Source organism: Stenella coeruleoalba (genome assembly GCF_951394435.1).
Source record: "Stenella coeruleoalba genome assembly, chromosome: 2".
NCBI classification, from domain to species: domain Eukaryota; kingdom Metazoa; phylum Chordata; class Mammalia; order Artiodactyla; family Delphinidae; genus Stenella; species Stenella coeruleoalba.
Genome location: NC_137147.1, coordinates 85,228,796 through 85,251,494, shown reverse-complemented (window position 1 = coordinate 85,251,494; position 22,699 = coordinate 85,228,796). Strand labels below are relative to the sequence as shown.

Genomic DNA, 22,699 nt, shown 5'->3' with positions numbered 1-22,699 from the left:
CATAAATAATACTATACCTATCCATAAAGGTATATTTCTTTGTTTTATTAGCTAGTTAACATTCAGCTTTCTCAAATGGTCAAAATTTTACCCACAATTTTGTTTTGGTGCTTTGTAATTTGTTATTGAATAGAATTATTTCAGACATTTAGTAGTGGTATGGAGTGGGTTGCAATAGCAAGGAAACTGAGTGACAAGAGAGGTAGAGAACCTTAGGCTTCTTTCTCATTGGTTTTTCCACCATGTTGTGTAAGGGTTAAAGATTAAATTAGGGCAGCTTATAACTTCATTACATCACAATTTTAAGTCCCATAAGGAACAGGCCCAGGCAAGGAAGCAGATAAATCTATTAGAGTCTGGTGTGTGTGTGGAGGAAAAATAATTTTGCCTGGGGAGTGGAATTAAATTCTCAGGTAGGGCATCCTTGCAGGGATGCAGGAGGAAAGTATGGTAGTGCTAGAGGATTGTAGAATAGAGACCCTTCTGGTTTTAACCCAAACCTCAGTATTTATCCAGTTATCCCTGTCTTACATTTAATAACCTAAGATAGTTCTATTTGGAACAATTCAACAAATAATTATGGAGTGCCTACAGTATGCCAGACACTGTTCTCAGTGCTAGACCTATACTAGTGAACAAAATATACAGAGTCTCTGTTCTTGTGAAGCTTAATTTTTAATTGGAGAAACAAAGAATAACAAATATATACTATGTTAGGTAGTAAAGGATGCTTGTTTCAGATATTTCTTGCTGTTTAACAAGCTGTCCCAGTATTTACTGGCTTAAAACAGCTATTTTGTTTCTTACAATTCTGTGGGTTGAAAAAGGCTCATTTGCATGGTTCTTTAACTGGTCCCACTTAGGATCCCTCATTGGCTGTCGTTTGGGTGCTCAGCTGGGGCCTCAGTTCTTTCCCCCTTGGCCTCTCCATGTGGCTGGGTTCTAAGAGGGAGTGTTCCAAGTGTGCAAAGGCAGAAGCTGCAAAGTTTCTAAGGCCCGGCCTCAGAAATTGCATTGTCACTTCCGTTGCATTTTATTGGTCAAAACAGGTCACAGGGAGGGAAAATAGACTCTATACCTTTTGATGGGTGGTGGTGACAACATCACACTGCAAAAGAGCGCGTGGGGTGGGAGATAATGTTGTGGCCATCTGGGGAAACAATCTACCATAGTACTATTAAAAAGTAAAAAATTAAGCAGGTTATTAGGAGGATAGAAGAAACGGAGGGCAGGAAGTACAGTATTTTATAGGGGGTCAGGGAAGGCCTCCCTGATGAGGCAGCATGAGAGAGTGAGCCTTGAAACCCATAAATACTTTTTTTTTTTTGGTCTGAAGGATTTATTTAAATATTTTAAATATCAGCATAACACAGAGAAAAGGCTCTTAAACCAGAAATAAGAGATGTGGGGTCAACTCTCTGCTGTGCCATAGGTACATCTAAGGAAGAATATTCCAGGCAGAGAGAACAGGAAATATAGAAACCCTAAGGTGGGAGAATCCCTGGTGTGATCAAGGAATGGCAAGGAGGACAGTGTAACTTGAATGGAGCAATACAGGGAGAGTGATAGGGCGTGGAGTCAGAGAATGAGAGAGAAACAGATTTTGTAGCCCGTGACAAAGAACTTTGGATTTTCTGTGAGTGAGATGGGATTCTATTGGAAGATTCTGAGCAGAGGAGTTAAATTTAAATTTTAAAAGAATCCTGTTCTGAGAATCTTTGGTTGCTAATTTGAGAATAGACCATGAGAGGACAGACAAGAGTGGAAATAGGGAGTCAGGTCAGTAGGCTGGTGCCATGTGAGATGGTAGATATGCTAAGCAGTGAGGGGTGGTTGGATTTCAGATGTACTTCAAGGTGGGACTGGCAGGATTTGCTGATGAGGGTGGATATGGGGTGAGAAAGAGGGATCAAGGATGACTCCCAAAGTTTTTGCCCTAGGTACCTGGAAACTTGGAATTTTCCTTTACCAAGATGGGAAGACTGGGGGAGCAGGGTGGAGGTGAGGGAGTTGCAGGATTTGTATTTTGGGCTGTGTTAAGATGAATCTAAAAAGACATCTGGGAAGAAAAGGTTACTAAATGTTACTTCCTCATTGCAGGTATGACGTTGAGTGCTTCAGATCTGGTCACTATGGCACGAGAACGAAAATGCATATTGTGCCACATTGTGTACAGCTCAAAAAAGGTAATAATAGAAGAGGGAGAATCTGAGGCTTTTATGACTGATCATTTTTTCAGAGACATCATGTGGAATTTATAGATGGGTAAAAACTTTTAACATCTTACTTATGCTTCTTTCCTAAACCTTAGTCTTATTTCACTGGTTTTTTTCTCATTACTGCCTCATAAAACCAGTAACTATATTATTAAACCTCTACCTGGAATTTGAGGATACTCAACAGTATGATAAAGAGATATTCAGTTAGTAACCAGTTATAGAGAAAAGACATTAAAATTCAGGTTGAGATTATAACAACTTTCTGATTAGCTAAGGTAACAGCATTGATACGTAGCGGAGTTCTCTTTCTGCATATTCTTGTGAAAAGTGCGGCACAGCAGCAATGGTACTAACTATATTCTTAGACGTCCACAAGGTGGGGATGTTGCTCAAAGAAAAACGCATTTTTAAGAACTAAAAGAATTTACCTTTGCTTTATAGAAATTGGCTGCAGTTTGTCTCACATTTTGCTTTTCTTTTTTTTCTTCTTTATTCTTGCTTTCCAAGAGTGCTGCTAGCTTAAATACTGAGGAATTTTTTCTCCGTGTTTTTAAGATGTTCTTGATTGTCATTGGAAGTTCAGAGAACTGGGAAGATTATCATGAGTGAGGTTAGCCAGCGAAGTCTGAGTAAACCTTGAAAGGTTTGGGTGTAAAATGGCTTAAAAGAAATGGAGAAGAGATATTTTAGGTGAGAGAAAAATACATACAAAGGTATAGCGGTAGAATGGAGTATAACAGTTCTAGGAGTTGGTAAGAAGGCTTACCTGATTAGAACAGTTTCATCTTGGGAGTAGCGGGACCACAATTTAATTTGTAATTTAAGTGAAGATAGTTAATAAACAGTGTTGAGGGCTAGACTGAGGGGTTTGATTGTGATCCATCTAGTAGGCTGGGGTGAGGAATTTTTTTTTTTTCCTATTTAGGATTTCTGTTAGTGATGGAAAAATCAGCTGAGATTTTTAAATCATGTTTAGTAATATACTTGCTGCCTTTTACAAAAGGCTCTTCCAATTTTAAAAATTTAGACCAGGGTTAACTCAAATTTTCAATAAGGCTACTTTCAGATTAGAGGGAAATTGAGAAGGTATGAGATGGGTACTCAGAGGTGTGGTGTCAGATCTTCATGGAGTAGCAGGCCTGTCTTGTTATATTCTCATAATTTTGCTACTTTAAGTCTTTTTGGCATTTCTTCTCTGGATTAAAACATGTTTCGTCTCTTCATACTTTTCCATGGGTCACAACAAAGTTAAATAAGGGCTGGGGTTATTTACTCCTGCCTTAGGGACAGCCAACTATAGGTTTTTAAGCAAGGGAATGGCGTGATTAAGTGTTAAGATATGGGGTAAGAAATTAACAGAATGGGTTAACTGAAAGGGATAAACTCAGACACTTATTTTTAGATAGACTATGAACAACTTATGTTGATGTGCTTTCCTCTAGTTTCCCAAACTAGTATTACCTTGGTTTCTCCAAATACACTGTGAAGGAGAAAAGAATCTAGGGTGACTGTGTATTATATCCCTGAGTATCCTGATGCTTATTAACTTATGAAAATCTGAGAAGCCCTGGAATTAAAAAATATTAAAATTTTTTTCTGTTACTCAGTGTTTTCCAAATTTGTTCAACCCCAAATCCTTTTTTTCTCCCTTTCCCCCCCTCCTTTTAACAACATAATACTGATGTAAGGGACTAAATAGAAGCTTGGTAACTCTGCAGGTATGCATTTGGAACTGTGCCTGTGGATCTTTCTCAGTTATTTTGAAAACTCAGTTGTCTCATTATTTGCATTCATTCCTTATAGAAGGATGGAAGAGGATTTCACATTGTAAATTTAGAGACAGATTATTGAAGTATTTTAAACAATCAAAAGTCACATTAAGGGAATTCCCTCACGGTCCAGTGGTTAGGACACTGTGCTTCCCCTGCAGGGGGCACGACTTCGATCTCTGGTCAGGGAACTAAGATCCCACAAGCCATGTGGAAAAAAAAAAAAAAATCACATTAAAACTAGTTTTGAATGATAACATTTTTTATAACTGAAATAGAATACAGAATTGGTTTTTACATCAGAGAGAGTAACCTATTTCAATGAATACTCCCTTGGTTAGGAATAGTTTCATTGCAAGAAACAGTCCCACTTAAATTTAGCTCAAGAAAAGGAGATTTGGCATATGTTAAATCTAATCCAAGGAAAAACTGAGCAACAGGAAACAAAAACTGAACAACAGGAAGCATAGAGATTTGAGCAGGTGTTGTATATTGTCCATGGATTTTTTCATTCTGTATCCTGTCACTAACTGAACTTAGTTTTCCGCTCTATAAATGTTCATTCTGGTTAATGGCCAATCAGTTGTATCTAGAAGGGGTCACATGTAAAACTATCCCTTCCGGATGAAGCATTTGTAGAGATAGGAAGGAAATGGTGGTCATCTTCAGTAAAATTGCCATTTAAAGGAAGTGTTTTGAATCATAACACTGTGTATCACACTGTGTGTAGATAACTTAAAGAAGAGGTTGTTGTACTCATTTTGACAAATGAATTGTATATAATAAAAAAATCTCAATGCACTAGATGTTTGCAACATGACATGGTGTTTGAAATGTTGACTTTGGTGTCGGATCTGCCAGAGTTTGATCTGCCAGAGTCGGATCTGCCAGAGTCCTAGTTTCACCACTTGATAATCTGTGACTCTGAGAGGGCAAGGCTAAATATTTTCACACTTATCCCTTCAATGCCTAGGTACTTGGCACCTAAGAAGCACTTGATAAATATTTGGTGAATAAACAAATTAGCTTCTCTACACCCTTGTGTCCTTATGATGTTAATAATCCTCCCTTAGCAGTGTTTTGTGGTTCAAATGAGAAAATGTTTGAGGCATTTAGCACAGGGCACAGTTAATAGTAATACTCAACAATTGTAGTAACCCTTTTATCATATTGGTAAACAGCCATTCTCTGTTATGGCATACTGGCTATATATACTTTGTGTGACAGAGAGACAGACATTTGCAACTTTGAGTTTTTGGAGGGGTGTGTGCGTGTGTCACGCTTACACTTATATAAGTGGAAGCTCTTTCCACAGATTTTATTTCCTTCCCACCAAGGGTGGGAGGGAGGGAGGGGAGAATCTAGTATATTTTCAAACTTTTCATTGGAACCAAACAAATCAATTGGTGTGGGGAAGGGAGTGGGCAGTGAAGGTGAAGCCATGATTGAACTGCCGTGTTCAAGGCATTTTTTGACCTACCATAGGAAAATTCTGTTATATCTGTAACTTCTGTGTAGAATTGATGTATCCATCTGTTCATTCAACAAATATTAGTAACTGTATGTCAGGCCCTGGCCAAGATATGGGTAAGAGTTGTAACTAACTCTTGAGAAACTCTCAGTTGAGTGGGGAAAGAGAGTATGGTGAAAAGTAGCCAAGTAGTTGAGAAGTTACATGATTTCAGGCCGTTTTTTAAATTTTTAATAAACTTAAGTAAATTCCTTATATTGGGATATAATTTAACATATTTGTTTATTATTTACTTTTTTGCCTCCTAAATACAATATACTTTCAAACCTTTTTGAAAAGCCACTTAAATAGGTCTTTCTTAACTATTGCTTTATTTAAAAATGAAATATGTCAAAAAACAAGCTAAAGAGTTACTTAATAAGGAACTGATTCCAATATTGAATTGAGAATGGTAACCGCAAACACGACTTTGATACAAGGAGCTTGAGCCCCAATTGTTGATTGAAGAGGACAGAGGAATTTTCTTCCCCAAAGCAATCCCCCTTAGTTTAACCTGCTTTCTTTAATTTTGAAGGAGATGGACGAACACATGCGGAGCATGTTGCATCACAGGGAACTTGAGAACCTGAAGGGCAGGTATGGGACGGCTGTCTTCCATAAACTTCTGGATGTGGGGGGATCTGAGGGCTGATGGTGCTTGTCAGCTTATTTTATAGTAATCCTTCATAAATGAATGTTGTCTTATGGCATAGTACTATCCTTTGGAATTAATAACAAGTACAGTAGTTTTTTTTGGCCTTCAAAAGGGATAAATCTTTGTGCATCTCAAATGTGTAGAATTCACAGCAACTCTAGCAAATAGATTACAACAAAGGTGGGTGGGGATGAGCTAGTTCTCTCATTAGTAAGCTTTCTTATTCCTACACAGCAGCCTTGCAACTAGGACATTTCATATTATTGCCTCAGCAGTGTTCAAATTATTGCAGGCCATAAACCTTTACTGTTGCTGGAATAGTCTGAAAAGTCCAAAGTCTTCTAAATAGCACTGAATCTCATTAGTGTAAATAAAATAGATGTATAAACCCTGAGTATCTAAGAATGCTATTTTGTGAATTAAAGCTTGAGATGTTTAAGGAAAGAAAATCTATCAAGTACCTTTAAGACATTAAATGTAGCATGTATGTATATCCTGTGTCTTTTTTTTCCAACTAAGTTTCCTCTTTTGATGTTTTGGACATGTGTGAATTTGAAGTTTGGAGACAGTATGGAACAGAGAAACTTTGGGAAACAGAAATATGCATTATACCTTAGTCCATGAGTAATGGTTACAGTAGGTCCCCTACATATGAACCTTCAAGTTGTGAACTTTCACACATGGGAATGTGTGTTCCCATGTCCAATTACGTAAGTTAGTTCATGTGTCTAGCATACATTGTCATGTGCGTGCATCCTCTGCAAGTGGTTGTGCTTTTGTGTGCTTTACTGTAAAGTACTATAGAGAGTACAGTAGTACAGTATTTTTATTTCAAGTCCAGGATGTACAGAAGCAAGCTTAAAAGCAGCAGTGAGGTAGCTGGTACTGCTAAGAAGCGCCAAGCGATAACGACGGAAACAAAGTGAAATTGAGAGAGTGGAGCAAGGCGAAAAGATGATAGTTGTCGCTTGTTCTTATAACATGAATTGTTCAACCATCAGCATGATTCTAAAGAAGAAGGACAAAGGCTTCCCTGGTGGCGCAGTGGTTGAGAGTCCCCCTGCCGATGCAGGGGACGTGGGTTCGTGCCCCGGCCCGGGAGGATCCCACATGCCGCGGTGCGGCTGGGCCCGTGAGCCATGGCCGCTGAGCCTGCGCGTCTGGAGCCTGTGCTCCGCAACGGGAGAGGCCACAGCAGTGAGAGGCCCGCGTACAACAAAAAACAAAAAAAAAAAGAAGGACGAGATCATGGAACAGCAAAGTCTGCTGGGCCAATGATGCCGACAATAATACTGAAGAAGTGTGGAAAAGTGATGGAGGAGATGGAGAAGCTTCTCAATGTGTGGATGTAGGATCAGCATCAGCGTTGAGTCCCACTCAGCCTAATGTTGATTCAGGAGAAAGCTAAAAGCCTTTATGAAGACTTGAAGAAGAAACGCGGCAAAGAATCAGAGGGCGTGTCTTTTAATGCTAACCATGGCTGGTTTCATCGGTTCAAAGCTAGAGCCAACCTTTACAATGTAAAAGTAAGTGGTGAGGCAGCGAGTGCAGATACAGTAGCTGCCCGGGAATTTCGTGAAATGCTTCGAGAAATTATTGATGAAGGCACGTATTTACCCAAGTAGGTTTTTAATGTGGTTGAGACAGGACTGTACTGGAAGAAGATGCCAGACCAAAGTTATATCAATAAGGAGGAAAAGTGGTTGCCAGGCTATAAAGCAGCAAAGCATAGGCTAACTCTGTTGTTTGGTGGCAATGCTTCTGGTGATATGAAGCTGAAGCCTCTCTTAGGTTATCATTCAGGGAACCCAAGAGCCCTTAAAAACATAGCCAAGGGCTCTCCTCCTGTTGTGTGGAAGAGTAACCCCAAAGCCTGGGTTACACAGGCCATTTTCCAGCACTGGTTTTTCCACCACTTTATCCCAGAGGTAGAGACATACTGCTTGGAGAAGGACGTCCCATTCAACATTCTTTTGCTGCTTGACAATGCTCCAGGCCACCCCCATTCATGGACAACTTTCATCCCGAAGTCAAAGTAGTGCATCTGCCACTGAATATATGTCGCTCATCCAACCTACAGACCAGGGAGTTGTAGCAACTTTCAAGAAATATTATTTATGTCACACTTTTCATCAGGCGGTAAAGGTGAGTGACGAATCAGGAGCAACCTTGTGACAATTTTGGAGGGACTATAACATCTACAAGGCCATAAAAAACATTGACTTTGCTTGGCATGAGGTTACGGCTGTCACCATGAATGGGGTTTGGAAGAACCTTTGCCTGCAGTTTGTTCACGATTTTTGTGGATTTGAGAAGGTGGATGAGTCCAAAGAGGTCTTCAGCAACTTAGTGACCCTCAGCAAGAAGCTGGAGCTTGATCTGCAAGAGGACAACTTCATTGAACTCTTTGCTGTGCAACAAGAGGAGCTGACTAATGAAGACCTGGTGGAATTGGAGGCCCAGAGAATGGACGAAGAGAGACAAGAGGACGAAGAAGTAACTGAAGAACCGAAGAGATTCATGACGCAGGAAATATCAAGGGGATTTTCTTTATTTGAGGAGGCACTGTTAGTTTTTGAGGCACAGGACCTGAACGTAGAATGGTACATGAAGGCTGCAGCGGCCGTTAGAATGCAATCCAGTGCTACTGTGTTATCTATGACAAGAAAAAAAGAGCTACTACTCAGACATCACTGGATCGTTTTTTCAATATGGTAAATAGAATTGAATCCAGCAAGGAACCAGAATCTGTGCCGTCAACGTCAGGTGTGACGATCAAATAATTAAGGTAATCCACATATAGGGAATCAGAGGTTGACAGTATTTCATAGTTCCCAATGATAATGAGTTAAAGATCATATATATTCAAGGTATTATAAGGGCTCTCAACATTAAATCTGAGTGAACGCAAGTTGCAGCTTGCCCTCCATCTCATATTGCTGACGATCCTTCAGCTCTACCATCTCCCTCCTCCTCTCCCTCCTCCAGTTAGTAACTCTTCTTGCCTGTTCACTTGATGCCAGCCCCTGTATGCCAGCTGGTGTACTGTACTACTGTACTTTTCAAGGTACTATACTGTAAGGTTAAAAATGTTTTCATTATTTTTTGTGTTTTTTATGTATTATTATTTCTGAAAAGTATTATAAACCTATTACAAGTACAGTACTATATCGCTGATGGTATTAGTTGGGTATCTAGGCTAACTTTGTTGGACTTACGAACAAATTGGACTTATGAATGTGCTCTCGGAACGGAACTTGTTCGTATGTAGGGGACTTACTGTGCAAGATTTGATCAAGATGCCAACCTAAGTCATTTGGAATTATTTGTGTTTTAAGTAATATAGTTTTAGGTTGTGTGGGCAAATTAATATGTTATTAAACTTTCAGCATCTGTTTAGCATACTGGTGGAATTTTTCCATGGTCTCAGTCTTTTACTGTGTGAAGGTTAGGTCTTAGTAGCAGTATAAAAGAGGTGTTCACTCAGATTTAATGTGGAGAGCCCTTATAATACCTTGAGTATATATGATCTTTAACTCATTATCATTGGAACCTATGAAATACAGTCAACCTTTGATTCCCTGTATGTGGATTATTTGATCCCATTTCCAACATACTTCTTTCTGGAATTCACCTTTTTCTGGGCTTCTTAGTGACCTGTAGTGTATTATAAAATCAAACAAAACAAATGAGGTTAGTAAATCTAGTCATTAGGAGAGAAGCTCATTTTGTTCTAAGACTAATGCCTTATTTTATTCAAAGATCACTAATTAGCTAATTAAAACATTAAAAAACAAATTTTGATAACTAAGATTCATGTTCATAGTCAGTGCAGAATCATAAAAAGTAAAAAACGTAGAGGTCCTTTCACTCTCTCCCCCCCTTCCTACTCCCCTCTTAGAGGAAAGTCAACAGTTTAGTGTATATCCTATCCAAACGTCTTTTCTGTGTGTATACATAGATTTATATTTATATATACACACATTTTGTTTTGTCTTGCTACCATAACTGAACGACATGCCATATATGTATTGTTCTGTAATTTGTTTCTCCTTTCCTCCCACTCATCAACTTAATTGTGCCATGGAGATTTTGTGTACTGTTTTTAGTTATTTGGAGCATAATCAGATAGTTAAGGAATAAGCATTGGAAGCCTCTGAACTGACAATAGTAATGTCAGTGTTAACACCCAAACTCATTTTATTTAGAGGAGAGCACTTTGGTACTTAATTTACTCATATTTTAGATATAGTGCTATAAGGTTTGGTATGGTTTCCTGGCCAGTATAAATTATAAGGGAGAAGGCAAGCAGGTAGCAAGGAAAAACAGCTGGCAAAACTATAAAAAACAACACAATCTTAAAAATCATTTACTGACTTGGAACATTTATTGCCATGACAGTCATCACTAGTTTGTACCAAAGGGACAAATAGTTATCAGTCATTATGTTTTTTCCTCCTATCCTCAGTTTGTGATTATTTCCTCTGGATTCCATGTTTAACTACTGGCTTTCTGATATTAAGTATCACTATAATTTTTGGTTGTGATCTGGTTAAGAAATGTAAAGAGCATTTTTTTAGGTTTTGAATGCAAGCTTGATTGAGAAGTGAGTAACTTATTTAGTTCACGATTGTAGACATCTGGAACATTTCCCTGTTTTTTCCTGATGTACTTGTTCAGATGTATGGCCTGTAAGTAGTTTCTACAGATAGATGCTATTAAAAGGGCACAAACCTTAATTTATCAACCAGCTGTTGTGGTATAGTTAGAGCAAGCTTAATAAAGAGGAGCTTATGGATAGAATATCTGAAGGCTTTGCCTTTCACACATGAGAGGAAATTGTGTGGTAACAGGATGAAGCTAATTTGGGCCCTCTGTTAAAACGCTCTGAGGAAACTTATTGCCTGTATTAGTCAGGAAGTAAACCAGTACTTTTTTACCAACAATTATTTATATATTTATACAAAGTAGTATTTTAACTGGTTATTGATAAAAAATTGGAAAATAGCATCATTCAAATATTATTTAATTTGCTATTAGCTTTAAAGAACATGTGGTTTCCCAAACACCCTATTTGGGAGCCTGAATGCATATTGTAATATGCTTGACTCCAGACACAGACACATTTGAATTTTCACAAGATGTGGTTGACCTATCCTGCTCTTTCCCAGTATAAATGTAGAGTCTCTCTTTTCTCTTTTTGAAGTTTCTTGTAAAGCTTATCTTTAAAAAAAACAAAACAAAAAACTAGATTTCATTTATAAGAAAAATGTTAGGGATTTCTGTGTTTTGATAAATCTGTGTTTTTAGTGTTAACTTTTATGTTGCACTTATTGCTATACCCTTCTGGGTAGGATCTCGAGGTATTTTTCTATCAAGTAACTTCGGAATTATGGTTAATACTCTTTCTTGCAATGAAAGCAAAAATGTTTAAAAAATCTGTGTTTGAGCGTTTGATACATGTCCAACATATACTTGTGCCTTGGAAATTGCAAAATATGTGGGTTTATGATTATGGATATTTATTTTTAACAGAGTTAGTTACTGTCTACTTTATACTACATTCCTTAATATTTTAAGAAGTCAGTGTCGTCTTCCAATTATGTCTTTTAAAGAGGGATTTTGATGGTTTGGACATATGAAAAATTCTCTGTGGGAATTCCCTGGTGGTCCAGTGGTTAGGACTCCGTGCTTCCACTGCAGGGGCCACAGGTTCCGTCCCTGGTCCGGGAACTGAGATCCCGCATGCCAAGCGGCACAGCCAAAAAAGAAAAAGAAAAAAATTCTCTGCATTTTGGAACTAAGGATAAAATCAGGGATTTTATTCAAGAATACCTTTTAGAATGATGTTCCTGGTACTGCAATATATGGTTTAGCGTTCTATAAACTTTGAGGTAGAAAAGTGGACTAAAAACATTTTCCACAGTTGTAGAGAGTTTAAAGCCCAAAAGATTTTCTAACCAGAAAATTCAGTTGATTTGAGTTGTTATTATAGTGTAAATTATGTATGCCAGGTTTGTTACAGTCTTCAGATTCTTCTGGTGCTGCCCATTGGGGATAGATTTCTATTTATATATACATTTAAAAAAATTATTTATTTATTTTTGGCTCTGTTGGGTCTTCGTTTCTGTGCGTGGGCTTTCTCTAGTTGCGGTGAGTGGGGATCACTCTTCATCGCGGTGCGTGGGCCTCTCACTGTCGCGTCCTCTCCTGTTGTGGAGCACAAGCTCCAGATGCACAGGCTCAGTAGTTGTGGCTCACGGGCCTAGTTGCTCTGCGGCATGTGGGATCTTCCCAGACCAGGGCTCGAACCCGTGTCCCCTGCATTGGCAGGCAGACTCAACCACTGTGCCGCCAGGGAAGCCCTATATATACATTTTAAACTTCATTCTGTGTTGCTGTGAGAAAAGGCTTGCTTTCTGTTACAAGTTAACATTCACTTTGAATGAACTACCTTAATTTTAATTGCTTGAGAGAAGAGTGTGGATATCCCAGGTAAACTGAGGAAAGTTGAGGATTATTTTTCTTTAACTATATAATTGTAGTAAAATACAGTTGAAAACTCTCAGCGAAAATAATGTATTTAAGTTCCTGGAGGATTAGAATGAATTAAACTCTCGATATTCAGGGTAATTCAGGGAATCTGGTCAGAACTCATTAAAATGAATCTTAATGTCAAAGACTATATTGCCTCCAGAGCATTTGAGGTACAAAGTCAAGAAAAAAGATGGAAACTTATGAAGTTTCTCCGTTTTTCTGAGGTGTTTTTCATGATTCGTACAAAGTAAAAAACTGTTTTGTTTACTTACTGGGCATTGTTTGTTTATAATTTGTCACCATTAACCATATACTTAGCTTGTTTCCTGGAATTAGTAGTTGCTCAGTAAGTTTTTTGTTTTTAATGGATATTCAGATGATCTGTAACAGAAACCATCTTCTAGTAAATGAGGTGCTTAATTTTGAGGGTCTCTTCTGGCTAACTGATGTGAATTCTGCCCGTGTCTTGTTGGATGTATGTGAGGGGAAGATGAAGCAGTGTTGTGTATGTATTTCTTATGTCTGTCTGTCTTATCAAAGACAGCATGTCTTTGTATGTGTGTTTTTATAGAATGGCATAGGAAGTGCAAAAATATCACTAGTATTAACCCAAGACAAGTGATAGAGTTAAGCCAATTTGGATTATTGAGTGGCTATTACTGTCCATTTATTACACATGTGCCCATGGTGTTCAGGTGTTTCTCATCAATGACTGCATAGATTGCTGAACCAATCAAGGGACTCAGGAAGCTAAAAAAGCAGTTAAATTATTCATCTACTACAGCTCTGGACATTGATTCAAGACTTTGGCTTCTTACACTGGCCAAGTATGAGATATACCATTAAGTGTGTAAAGTAAAAGAAGAAAACGCCTGCCCAATTATCTTTCTTAACCGAGAACCTGATTATACTTCTCTCTAAATGGTGTTCTTTTCTGAAACCTGAGAAAAACCATTTGCCTAGCACAGCTGTTAACTTCCTACAACTGAAATGCTTTCCATTCCCTTTAAAATAAGCCCTTCTGAAGCAGAATGTAGATCACATGTATCATCCGACCAAAAAAGTTTGCTGAGACTACTAGTATCATTTGCCCTGGGGTCCGGAATCTTCACATTCCAGGCAGAGCTCCAGCTGCTCCGATTTAGTTACCAGGTTGTGATTGGCTACACCGCCTACCCTTTTCTCCACCCCTTAATTTTCACTGGGAGAAAGCTTTTGAGCCAGAGATTAAATGTAAGAGCTGTCGCCAGGCTTTCTGAGTGCAGCTGGCACCATGGGTGTGCTCTGGAGCAACTTCTGTTTGCTCTGAGCCCCCTGCCCTGCCTCCCCTTTCACCACGTTTCCTCTGGCAAGGTTTTAAGTACAGCAATTCAAGAAGATTTCTCCTCCTAAACTGTATTATTCTGAAGTGTATTGCCTCTTGATTGCTGGAAAAGAATCTTTAATTCATTTCAAAAGTAACTTATGAACAAACTTATTAAAAGTGATGAAAGGAGCACTGAAATTGATTAGAACTAATTTTTCACTGTGCCAAAGTGTGCAGTGTCTTTCAGAGGAAACTATAACAGATCTTGTGAGTGTGCCATGCCAGTGGGGAGAATTGAATGTCCCTCATCTGCCTCTTTCCCTAGGGACAGTAGTCATGAGTGCCGAGTGTGCGGGGTCACAGAAGTGGGTCTTTCTGCGTATGCAAAGCACATTTCTGGCCAATTGCACAAAGATAATGTTGATGCCCAGGAAAGAGAAGATGATGGAAAGGAAGAAGAAGAGGAAGATTATTTTGACAAGGAACTCGTTCAGTTAATAAAACAAAGGAAAGAACAAAGTCGGTAAGTAATAATTTTGATATTTTAAAAAGCCTATCTGCAACAGAATGTAGTAGAGAATACATTTTCCATTTACATTCTTTTCAGCCTATAGCATTCAGACTTATCTTTTTTTAAAATTAAATTTTGTTTTTTTATTGAAGTATAGTTGATTTACAAAGTTGTGCCACAGATTTATTTATCTTAATTATAAAGTTTACCTTGAAGTTGCTGTCTTATTTATAAAAGGCAATGGAATGCTTTCTTGAACTACTGTATTAACTCCTTAAAAAAACCCCAAAAACTCAGTATTGACCCTACCTAAAAGCTAGGCTATGTATCTGAATTTTACCATGTTGATAACTATGTTTGGAACTGTTTTTATTCGTTCCAAATTGTTTTGGATACCAATAAATTCTTATTTGGTATCTAGATTTTCTAGTGGAAAGGTATTAGTGAATAAGCTTCATTTGAATATGTTATATGGCATTTCTTATTTCATCCCTTAGGAAAAAATTGTTTTGCCTAATGTGAATTAACATGGTGCTTCTACCAAATTTGATTTATCCCTTTATTATTAATTTCTTCAGTAAATATTTATTGAATAAATTTATATTCAGTTGGACACTGTCAGGATCATTTCAGCAATAGAAGTTTTATAGCTTGTACTACATAATTTCATACCTACATCTATAATTCAGGTATTAGCGTTTTGTATTTTAACATTACTGATTTGTGGTCTGAAGAGTTTAATTAATGAAGCAGAAAATTTCAGATATGAGTAAAAGAGATATAGAACCAGTTATGAGGTGGGGTAATTTTTTAAGTCCTAGAACATGATAGAAAACATTTCAAATTATAAAAATTTTAAAGATCCTTCTTGAATACTAGTTATCCCTGGTCTGTATTTCATTTTCAGTTAGAGGTTTAAATATAAAAAAGAAGTAGTTTTTATTCTATATGCTAAAAGTTTTTTGAACAAGTCCTTGAAGGAGACTTTCTTAGTTTTAAAATGTCCGTAGCAACATGGTTCTTAAATTGTTTAGTTGCTTATCCTTCAAATGACATTCTCACTACTTTCAGTATAGCTGTAGTTTACTCTTGTTTTAGGGTGTTGGAGCCTCTAGGAGACTAACTTCTATTTTTGTTCTTACACTCTTGTGCCACTATTAGCTTATCTGTGTAAATGATTAAACATTAAGTCAGAGGGTAAAAGAGCTTCTCAGTAAATTAGACATTCATGTTGTAGATACTATTCTTTGATCATTTTTATATGCCTCTTTGGTGACCTATTTATAAAGTCATCTACTTATTTCTTCATGAGGTTTTTTCTTTTTTCCTTCATGAGGTTTTTAGTTTATATTGTTCTTTCTGGGCTGTGGGTTTAGCTGCATGCTATTGTCCCCCTGACCTAGCCAATTCATGATGATCTAGGAATTTTACTTTGTGACTGACTTAAATTGCCCAATTCTCCTCATTTCTGGATGATAATTAGTAGAGCCAAGTCAGTGATCTCCTTGGATGTCATAAGTTTCATACTGCCTAGAAACAAAAAAACAATTTGGTTAATGGTGGTATAAAAATCTTCCAAGTATCTGTAGTAACACTTGTCACTTGGGAACTTAGGGTCTCCTGTTTAGAAACAGTTGTAATTCATAATGTAAGTGGATGTTTGAACTTTTAGGTAAATTAATTCCGTCTTGTGAAAAAGGAGGAAATTCCAATTTGTGTCCAAAATCTTATAGACATTCGAAGCTTTTAAAGCCAGTTAAAGTCAATACTGAGTTTAAAATTAAGGAGGGAACCCAACTGCCGAAACTTTGAGATTTTTATTCTATCAAGGTCTAGTGGTTAAGAATGTGGGCTCTAAACAGACTTGTGGTTGCTAACGGGGAGGGGAGAGTGGGGGAGGGATGGACTGGGAGTTTGGGATTAGCAGATGCAAACTATTATATATAGAATGGATAAACAACAAGGTCGTACTGTATAGTGCAGGGAACTATATTCAGTATCCTGTGATAAACCATAATGGAAAAGAATATGAAAGAGAATGTATATATATATTTGTATATATATCCATATATATGTATAACTGAATCACTTTGCTGTATAGTAGAAATTAACACAGAATTGTAAATCAACTACACTTCAATTTTAAAAAAAAGAGCTCTCGAGTCAGACACCAAGGTTCAGATCTCTGCCGTAACACTCACTGCTATCTTGCTCTAGGCAAGTTACTTAACCTCTCTAATCCTCAGTTTCCTTATCTAAAAAGTAGGAATAATGCTACTTGCTGCAGAGTTGTGAAAATTAAATGAGATAATCTGTGTAAGGTGATTAGCACTAAATGCCTTATGATAAGTAGGTACTCAATACATTTTAATTAGTATTATTCAATTTTTTGAGCACATACCACATGCTAAGCACTGAGCCAGGCATACTATAGGCGCTTTTTAGAGAAAAATGGTTTTACGCCTATTCCTGTGATGTTTGCTTAAATTTATTCACATTTCTGTGAGCTCCTTGTCTAACATGAATAGTTGAAACAGCTGTAGCTTCTTTATAAAAACCGCTAGCTCATGGAGCTCCTTGTAGCACTTACTGTGGGTGCTACTTGTTATGTGCTATTTTACTCCTGTTTGTGACCCTGCTTATTTCCTTAGCTAGATTATAAGCCCTTCAGGAAGAGGAACTATACATAAAATTTTTCTTTTACCACTAACAGTCACTGAATGTGTACTTAATAATAAAGTGTTTATTAATGAAAGTGATTATGCATAGTAAAATCTTTTAAAATAGGTTAAGAAACTGGGTTTTCAGAAAGAACCAACTATTGAAGAAATCATGGTATTAAGAGCAGGTGAATTTAAATTGTATTAACTATGATAACTAACCATAGCTACAAAATATACTTGTTCTTGTTCTCAAAAAATTGTATAATATAAAAATAATAATTGGATGATAGGGACAAAATCCCAGAATATGCCGAGAGAAACAGGAGCAGGAGAGGGAAGATAGTATAAATGTGTCAAGTTTTTAATATTTTGGGGGTGATAGGAGACACAAGATGTTAATTTCTAATCAATAAATTGTGAAATATAAGTTTATATCATTTAAAGATATGAAAGCATCTACTATTTGAAATAAAAGTAGTCTCTGTTACATATTCTAGGTAACAAAGGAGGAAGGCAGAGCGGAAGTTTGGTGGGTTATGCCTTTAGAGGGACCAGGAGAACTCTTTTAAGTCACTAATGAAAGACTTTTTTTTCCAGGCAAGATGAACCTTCCAATAGCAGCCAAGAAATAAACTCTGATGACAGGCGATCCCAACGGAGACGAGAAGACCGAATTCCTTACCAGGACAGAGAGAGCTACAGTCAGCCAGCATGGCATCATCGTGGACCTCCTCAGCGGGACCGGAAATGGGAGAAAGATGGCTATAATAATACTAGGAAAAACAGCTTCCCACATTCTTCGAGGAGTAGTGGTGGATCAAGAGGATGTTCTGGGTGGCATAAGGGTGTTGCAGGAGGCTCCTCAACTTGGTTTCACAGCCATAGTAATTCTGGAGGTGGTTGGCATTCAAATAGTGGAATGGTAGATTGGAATCATAATGGTACAGGAAGGAATTCCAGTTGGCATTCTGAAGGAACAGGTGGCTTTTCCAGTCGGCATATGAACAGCAGTAACGGAAACTGGAAATCCAGTGTACGTAGCACAAATAGTTGGAATTACAGTGGCCCCGGAGACAAATTTCAACCAAGCAGAAACAGAAATTCTAACTGTCAAATGGAAGACGTGACTATGCTATGGAACAAGAAATCTAAGTCAAACAAATATAATCAAGAGAGATATAAGTGGCAGCGGCAAGAAAATGACAAAGTTGGTGCAGTCGCCACATACAGAGGTCCCTCTGAAGGATTTACAAGTGATAAGTTTTCGTCAGAGGGCTTACTTGACTTCAATTTTGAGCATCTGGAAAGCCAAGCCACTAAACAAACAGATACCTTAGCTTCCAAAATTGGTGGGAAGAATGGCAGTGTGGCAAGGGAAAAGCTCCGTCGCTGGACTCCTTACCCTTCCCAGAAGACTCTGGATTTACAATCGGGAGTGAAAGAAGTCACTGGTAACAAGTTGGAAACGATAGATAATGATTTTAGCTTGATAACCACAGGAATACAAGAGCCCCAAACTGATGAAAGAAATAATTCTCCAACACTGAAAACACAAAAAGAAACACATACTAGATCTCTTAATCACAAAGCCACTTCTGACTGCACTGCTTCCTATGAGGTAGTGAGAGAGGGCCCCATTGTAGAAAAACCTGAACAAGAGCATACCTTAAATAAGATGCCATTGCTAAAATCCCCACTCCTTCCAATTCCAATCACTAAATCAGCTCCTCAAAAGCAGGATTCAAAGAATCCCTCAAAAAATACCAAAACGAATTCTTTTTTTCCTGGCGAACACTCAAACCCCTTGAACAAACCCACAGTGGAAAATAATCAGGGTTCTTACATATCCAAATTGCGAAATTCAGGTCCTCGTGTTTTAAAAGGGCATAAAAGTACATTTGGAACTCACAGGGAACCTGATGAAAATTTAAGTGATACGTTACAAAAAGCCAAAGATGTGCTAGAGTGTAATGAGTCATTGCAAAATCCACTTCTTAGTGCTTCTAAAAGGACCAGGAATTATGCAAAAGCAAGTAGGAATGTAGAAGAGTCTGAAAAAGGATCTTTGAAGATTGAGTTTCAAGTAGACGCATTAGAAGATGAAAGTGATGGAGAGATATCTGATGCAGAAAAGGATGGAACAAAAATTGGAACCCTGGGTTCTGCAACTACAGAAGTTTTATCCTGCAGTACTCATGCTGCTGATGAGAAAAGCGGGGAGGAGCAAAACCTGAAAACATCTAGAAAACCATCCACTTCCCCATGTAACTCAACAGTTCACCAGAAAGAATCTGAGTTACAAATGACATCTGTAGCCAGCCCACACTCTGACTTACTGCTAGATTTGAAAACCTCTCTAGAAGATGCACAGGTTGATGACCCTGTTAAATCTCCTGTATCTTATGAAACAGAAGGCTTTGAGACTACTAGCTTGGATGCCGAGCTTCAAAAAAACGATATAGGTCAGCCCTCAGGCCCTCTCCTGCCTGAACTAAGTAAGCTTGGCTTTCCTGCCTCACTCCAGAGAGATCTAACCCGTCACATTAGCTTGAAGAGCAAAACTGGAGCACACCTTCCTGAGCCAAACCTCAATAGTGCTCGCCGCATCCGCAATATCAGTGGTCATCGAAAGAGTGAGACAGAGAAGGAGTCTGGGCTCAAGCCAACCCTCCGGCAGATTCTAAATGCATCTCGGAGAAATGTCAACTGGGAACAGGTCATTCAGCAAGTAACCAAGAAAAAGCAAGAGCTAGGCAAAGGCTTACCCAGGTGTGTGCCTCTTTTCAGTATCCATTTCCCTTTTTTTCTTTTAAACTTACCCTTTGACTCTGGTCAAGAGAATTCTCCTTGTTAAATTTAATTAAATGTTTGCAAAAAATATACGTTGTAGATGTCTGGTTTAAATATCCAGGAGTGACTACTTGCCTATTCTATAACCAATGGAATAAAGTGTTTGCTAGCAGGGAATTCAGGTTAAAAAGAAGCCCACCTACTTCTGAGAAATGAAGTAGGGACAAGGAAAAAACTTAGAAATCTAACACTTTGGTGATAGGAGCCATAAAGTGACAGCATAAAAAAAGTCAATCTATAGCTCTGTGTCTATCTATAGATCTTAATGAGTGGTACAACTTTTAGGTATAACTGTTCTCATTACCTTTTACTTAGAACGTGTGGATGGTTATCCTTCTGTATTTGCTCTGGGCATTTGTATTTGTGATCGCAAAATACTTTCTCCTAAGTACTTGTGTCATAGTTCGGCTATTCATCTTATGTTGAGGCACTAAACTTTTCTGAATGGTAAAGCAGCATTCAACATAGGTTTGCTACTTGAAAATCATCCTGCTTTATAATTACATAGCCCTCTAGGCTTAAATTTCTATCCTTGTCGAAATAACATACTTATTGTGCCCCCTTTTCTTTTCCTGTAACTTGTGAGTATCATTGAGATTATAAAGTTCTTAGCATGGTGTCTGCTGCTTGTAAATGCTTAATAAACATTTTTATTTATTTTTTATTTGTTTGCTGTTAAAAATTACGTATTTATTATTGTTGATTTAGAGCTCCATATTAAATAAAACCCTCAGTTTTTATTCCCTCCTTTTGTATATAGCTGTATACAAATATCTAATTTGGTACTTGTTACATTATAATACTTACAATAGAGTTAACTTACTTTATGTTTAGAACTCTTAATGCTCCTTGCGGGCAGAAACCATCTATTTATATTTGTAACCTCAGTGCTTAACAGAGTCTGGCACATTAAGTGGTGCCCCCTCTCCCAACCATGTCTGATTAATTATTTTTCCTTTTCTTTCTTTCTCGAGGTTTGGCATCGAAATGGTGCCTCTAGTTCAAAATGAACAAGAGGTCTTGGATTTGGATGGGGAGCCTGATCTGTCCAGTCTAGAAGGATTCCAGTGGGAAGGTGTTTCCATTTCTTCATCCCCTGGGTTGGCAAGGAAGCGAAGCCTTTCAGAGAGCAGTGTGATCATGGACAGGGCTCCTTCTGTGTTTAGCTTCTTCAGTGAGGAAGCTACAGGCAAAGAAAATGAGCCCCAGCAGATTTTTTCACCTAATAACTCATTGAGGTCTGCACAGAGTCAAAAAACCATGGGCCTTAAGCAGGAAATGACACCTCTAGCTGCCTCCCTAAGAACAGGTGAAAGAGCTGAAAATGTTGCTACTCGAAGGCGACATAGTGCTCAATTATCATCTGACCATACGATACCTTTGATGCATTTGGCAAAAGACCTGCACAGCCAGGAGAGCTCTACACCACTTTCAGAGAATCACAATGCCCAGGAGAGTAATGGAGAAGGAAACTCTTTATCATCAAATGCATCCTTAGCCCTTGCAATCTCCAGTTTGACAGATGCAGCCACAGACAGTAGCTGTACTTCTGGTGCTGAACAAAATGATGTCCAGAATATTAGAAAGAAACGAAGAGCCACTGGAGTGAGTATCATTCCTGTGCTTTTTGTAGAACATTTCATGTGGTGACTTGGCCTTAATTAGAAAGACTTAACTGTTTAATTTTTCTTGGGTATCTGGGGTTGTGGTTCTCCCTACTCTGGAATAAAAGATTTTGAAGCTGACTCTTACTTTCATATTCTTATCCTACTGGATTCTTTAACTGAGTAACTCTAGTAAGTTAGATGTAATTGAATATGAATGTATAGTACTAGGAAAATATGAAGTCATCTCTAAAACTAGTATCTAAGCCAATGATTCTTTGTATCACCTGATCACCAGCCACATCTTCAGCTGTAACTTTATCTGTTTTCATGATGCATTCTGGACTGCTGAAGAAAGGTACTCTAGTGTTGCATTTGCAGGGCATGTGTGCTTGTCGGACCCAGGACTACTAGGCTTAACACTAAGGTAGTTTTATACTATGAGAGTACATCTATATGAGCATAGTCTTAGTCTCTGTTACTCTATCTTTTGTACTTAAGTTACCCAGCCTGGTCTTTTTAGAATCCATTACTTCACTGATACTTCTCTTTTGGCACCTCTGATGTTAATATTGCCTAACCCTTTCAGGAACCCTTTCTGAAAAGAAAGAGTTGCTGGTGGTAATATAGTCTGGAATCTGTCACTGTGTGAAAATGGGCTGTTTCCTTTAATATTGGGACAATATAACAAAGTAGTTATTCCAACTCTGCTCCTTTGAGCTAGATGCTGTGGTGGATATTATCGGATGAGAGATTGTCTTATGACAAAGCTAATATCTTGGGGCTTGTCTCAGGCTGTTGAGTTTTTGGTTGTAAAGATTTTCTTGCTGAATTCTAAAGTAGAAACTATGAAATCAGATACATGTATTATTAGCTTTTACCAAGGTGATATGCTTTGCCTAAGCGCTGTGGGATTAGCATCCCTCTAGGTTGCTAGGGAGGTACTTGACCTTGGATTGTATTTTTTTTTAATCAGATACATTCATTCAACTAATATGAGTTCATACCATGTTCATGAGACTCCTACTGCCCTGTTAGAGATGGTAGCAATAATGAAGAATAATGTATGACTATC

At 38.0% G+C, this 22,699-nt stretch overlaps 1 protein-coding gene across 5 annotated transcripts in view; it reads left to right on the top strand.

The window, feature by feature from the left end:
- ZNF106 (zinc finger protein 106) overlaps window positions 1-22,699 on the top strand; it is a 62,925-nt gene that overhangs the window by 14,242 nt on the left and 25,984 nt on the right. For 3 of the 5 annotated variants that reach the window (XM_079906927.1, XM_079906925.1, XM_079906926.1), the window contains exons 2-6: window positions 2,101-2,186; window positions 6,034-6,095; window positions 14,322-14,519; window positions 17,768-19,939; window positions 20,995-21,625. In XM_079906927.1, coding sequence (XP_079763053.1) covers window positions 2,103-2,186; window positions 6,034-6,095; window positions 14,322-14,519; window positions 17,768-19,939; window positions 20,995-21,625 — 3,147 coding nt within the window. In that variant the 5' untranslated portion in view covers window positions 2,101-2,102. The remainder of the gene's footprint in view (window positions 1-2,100; window positions 2,187-6,033; window positions 6,096-14,321; window positions 14,520-17,767; window positions 19,940-20,994; window positions 21,626-22,699) is intronic. The other 2 variants (XM_079906928.1, XM_079906929.1) reach the window with 1 other exon arrangement.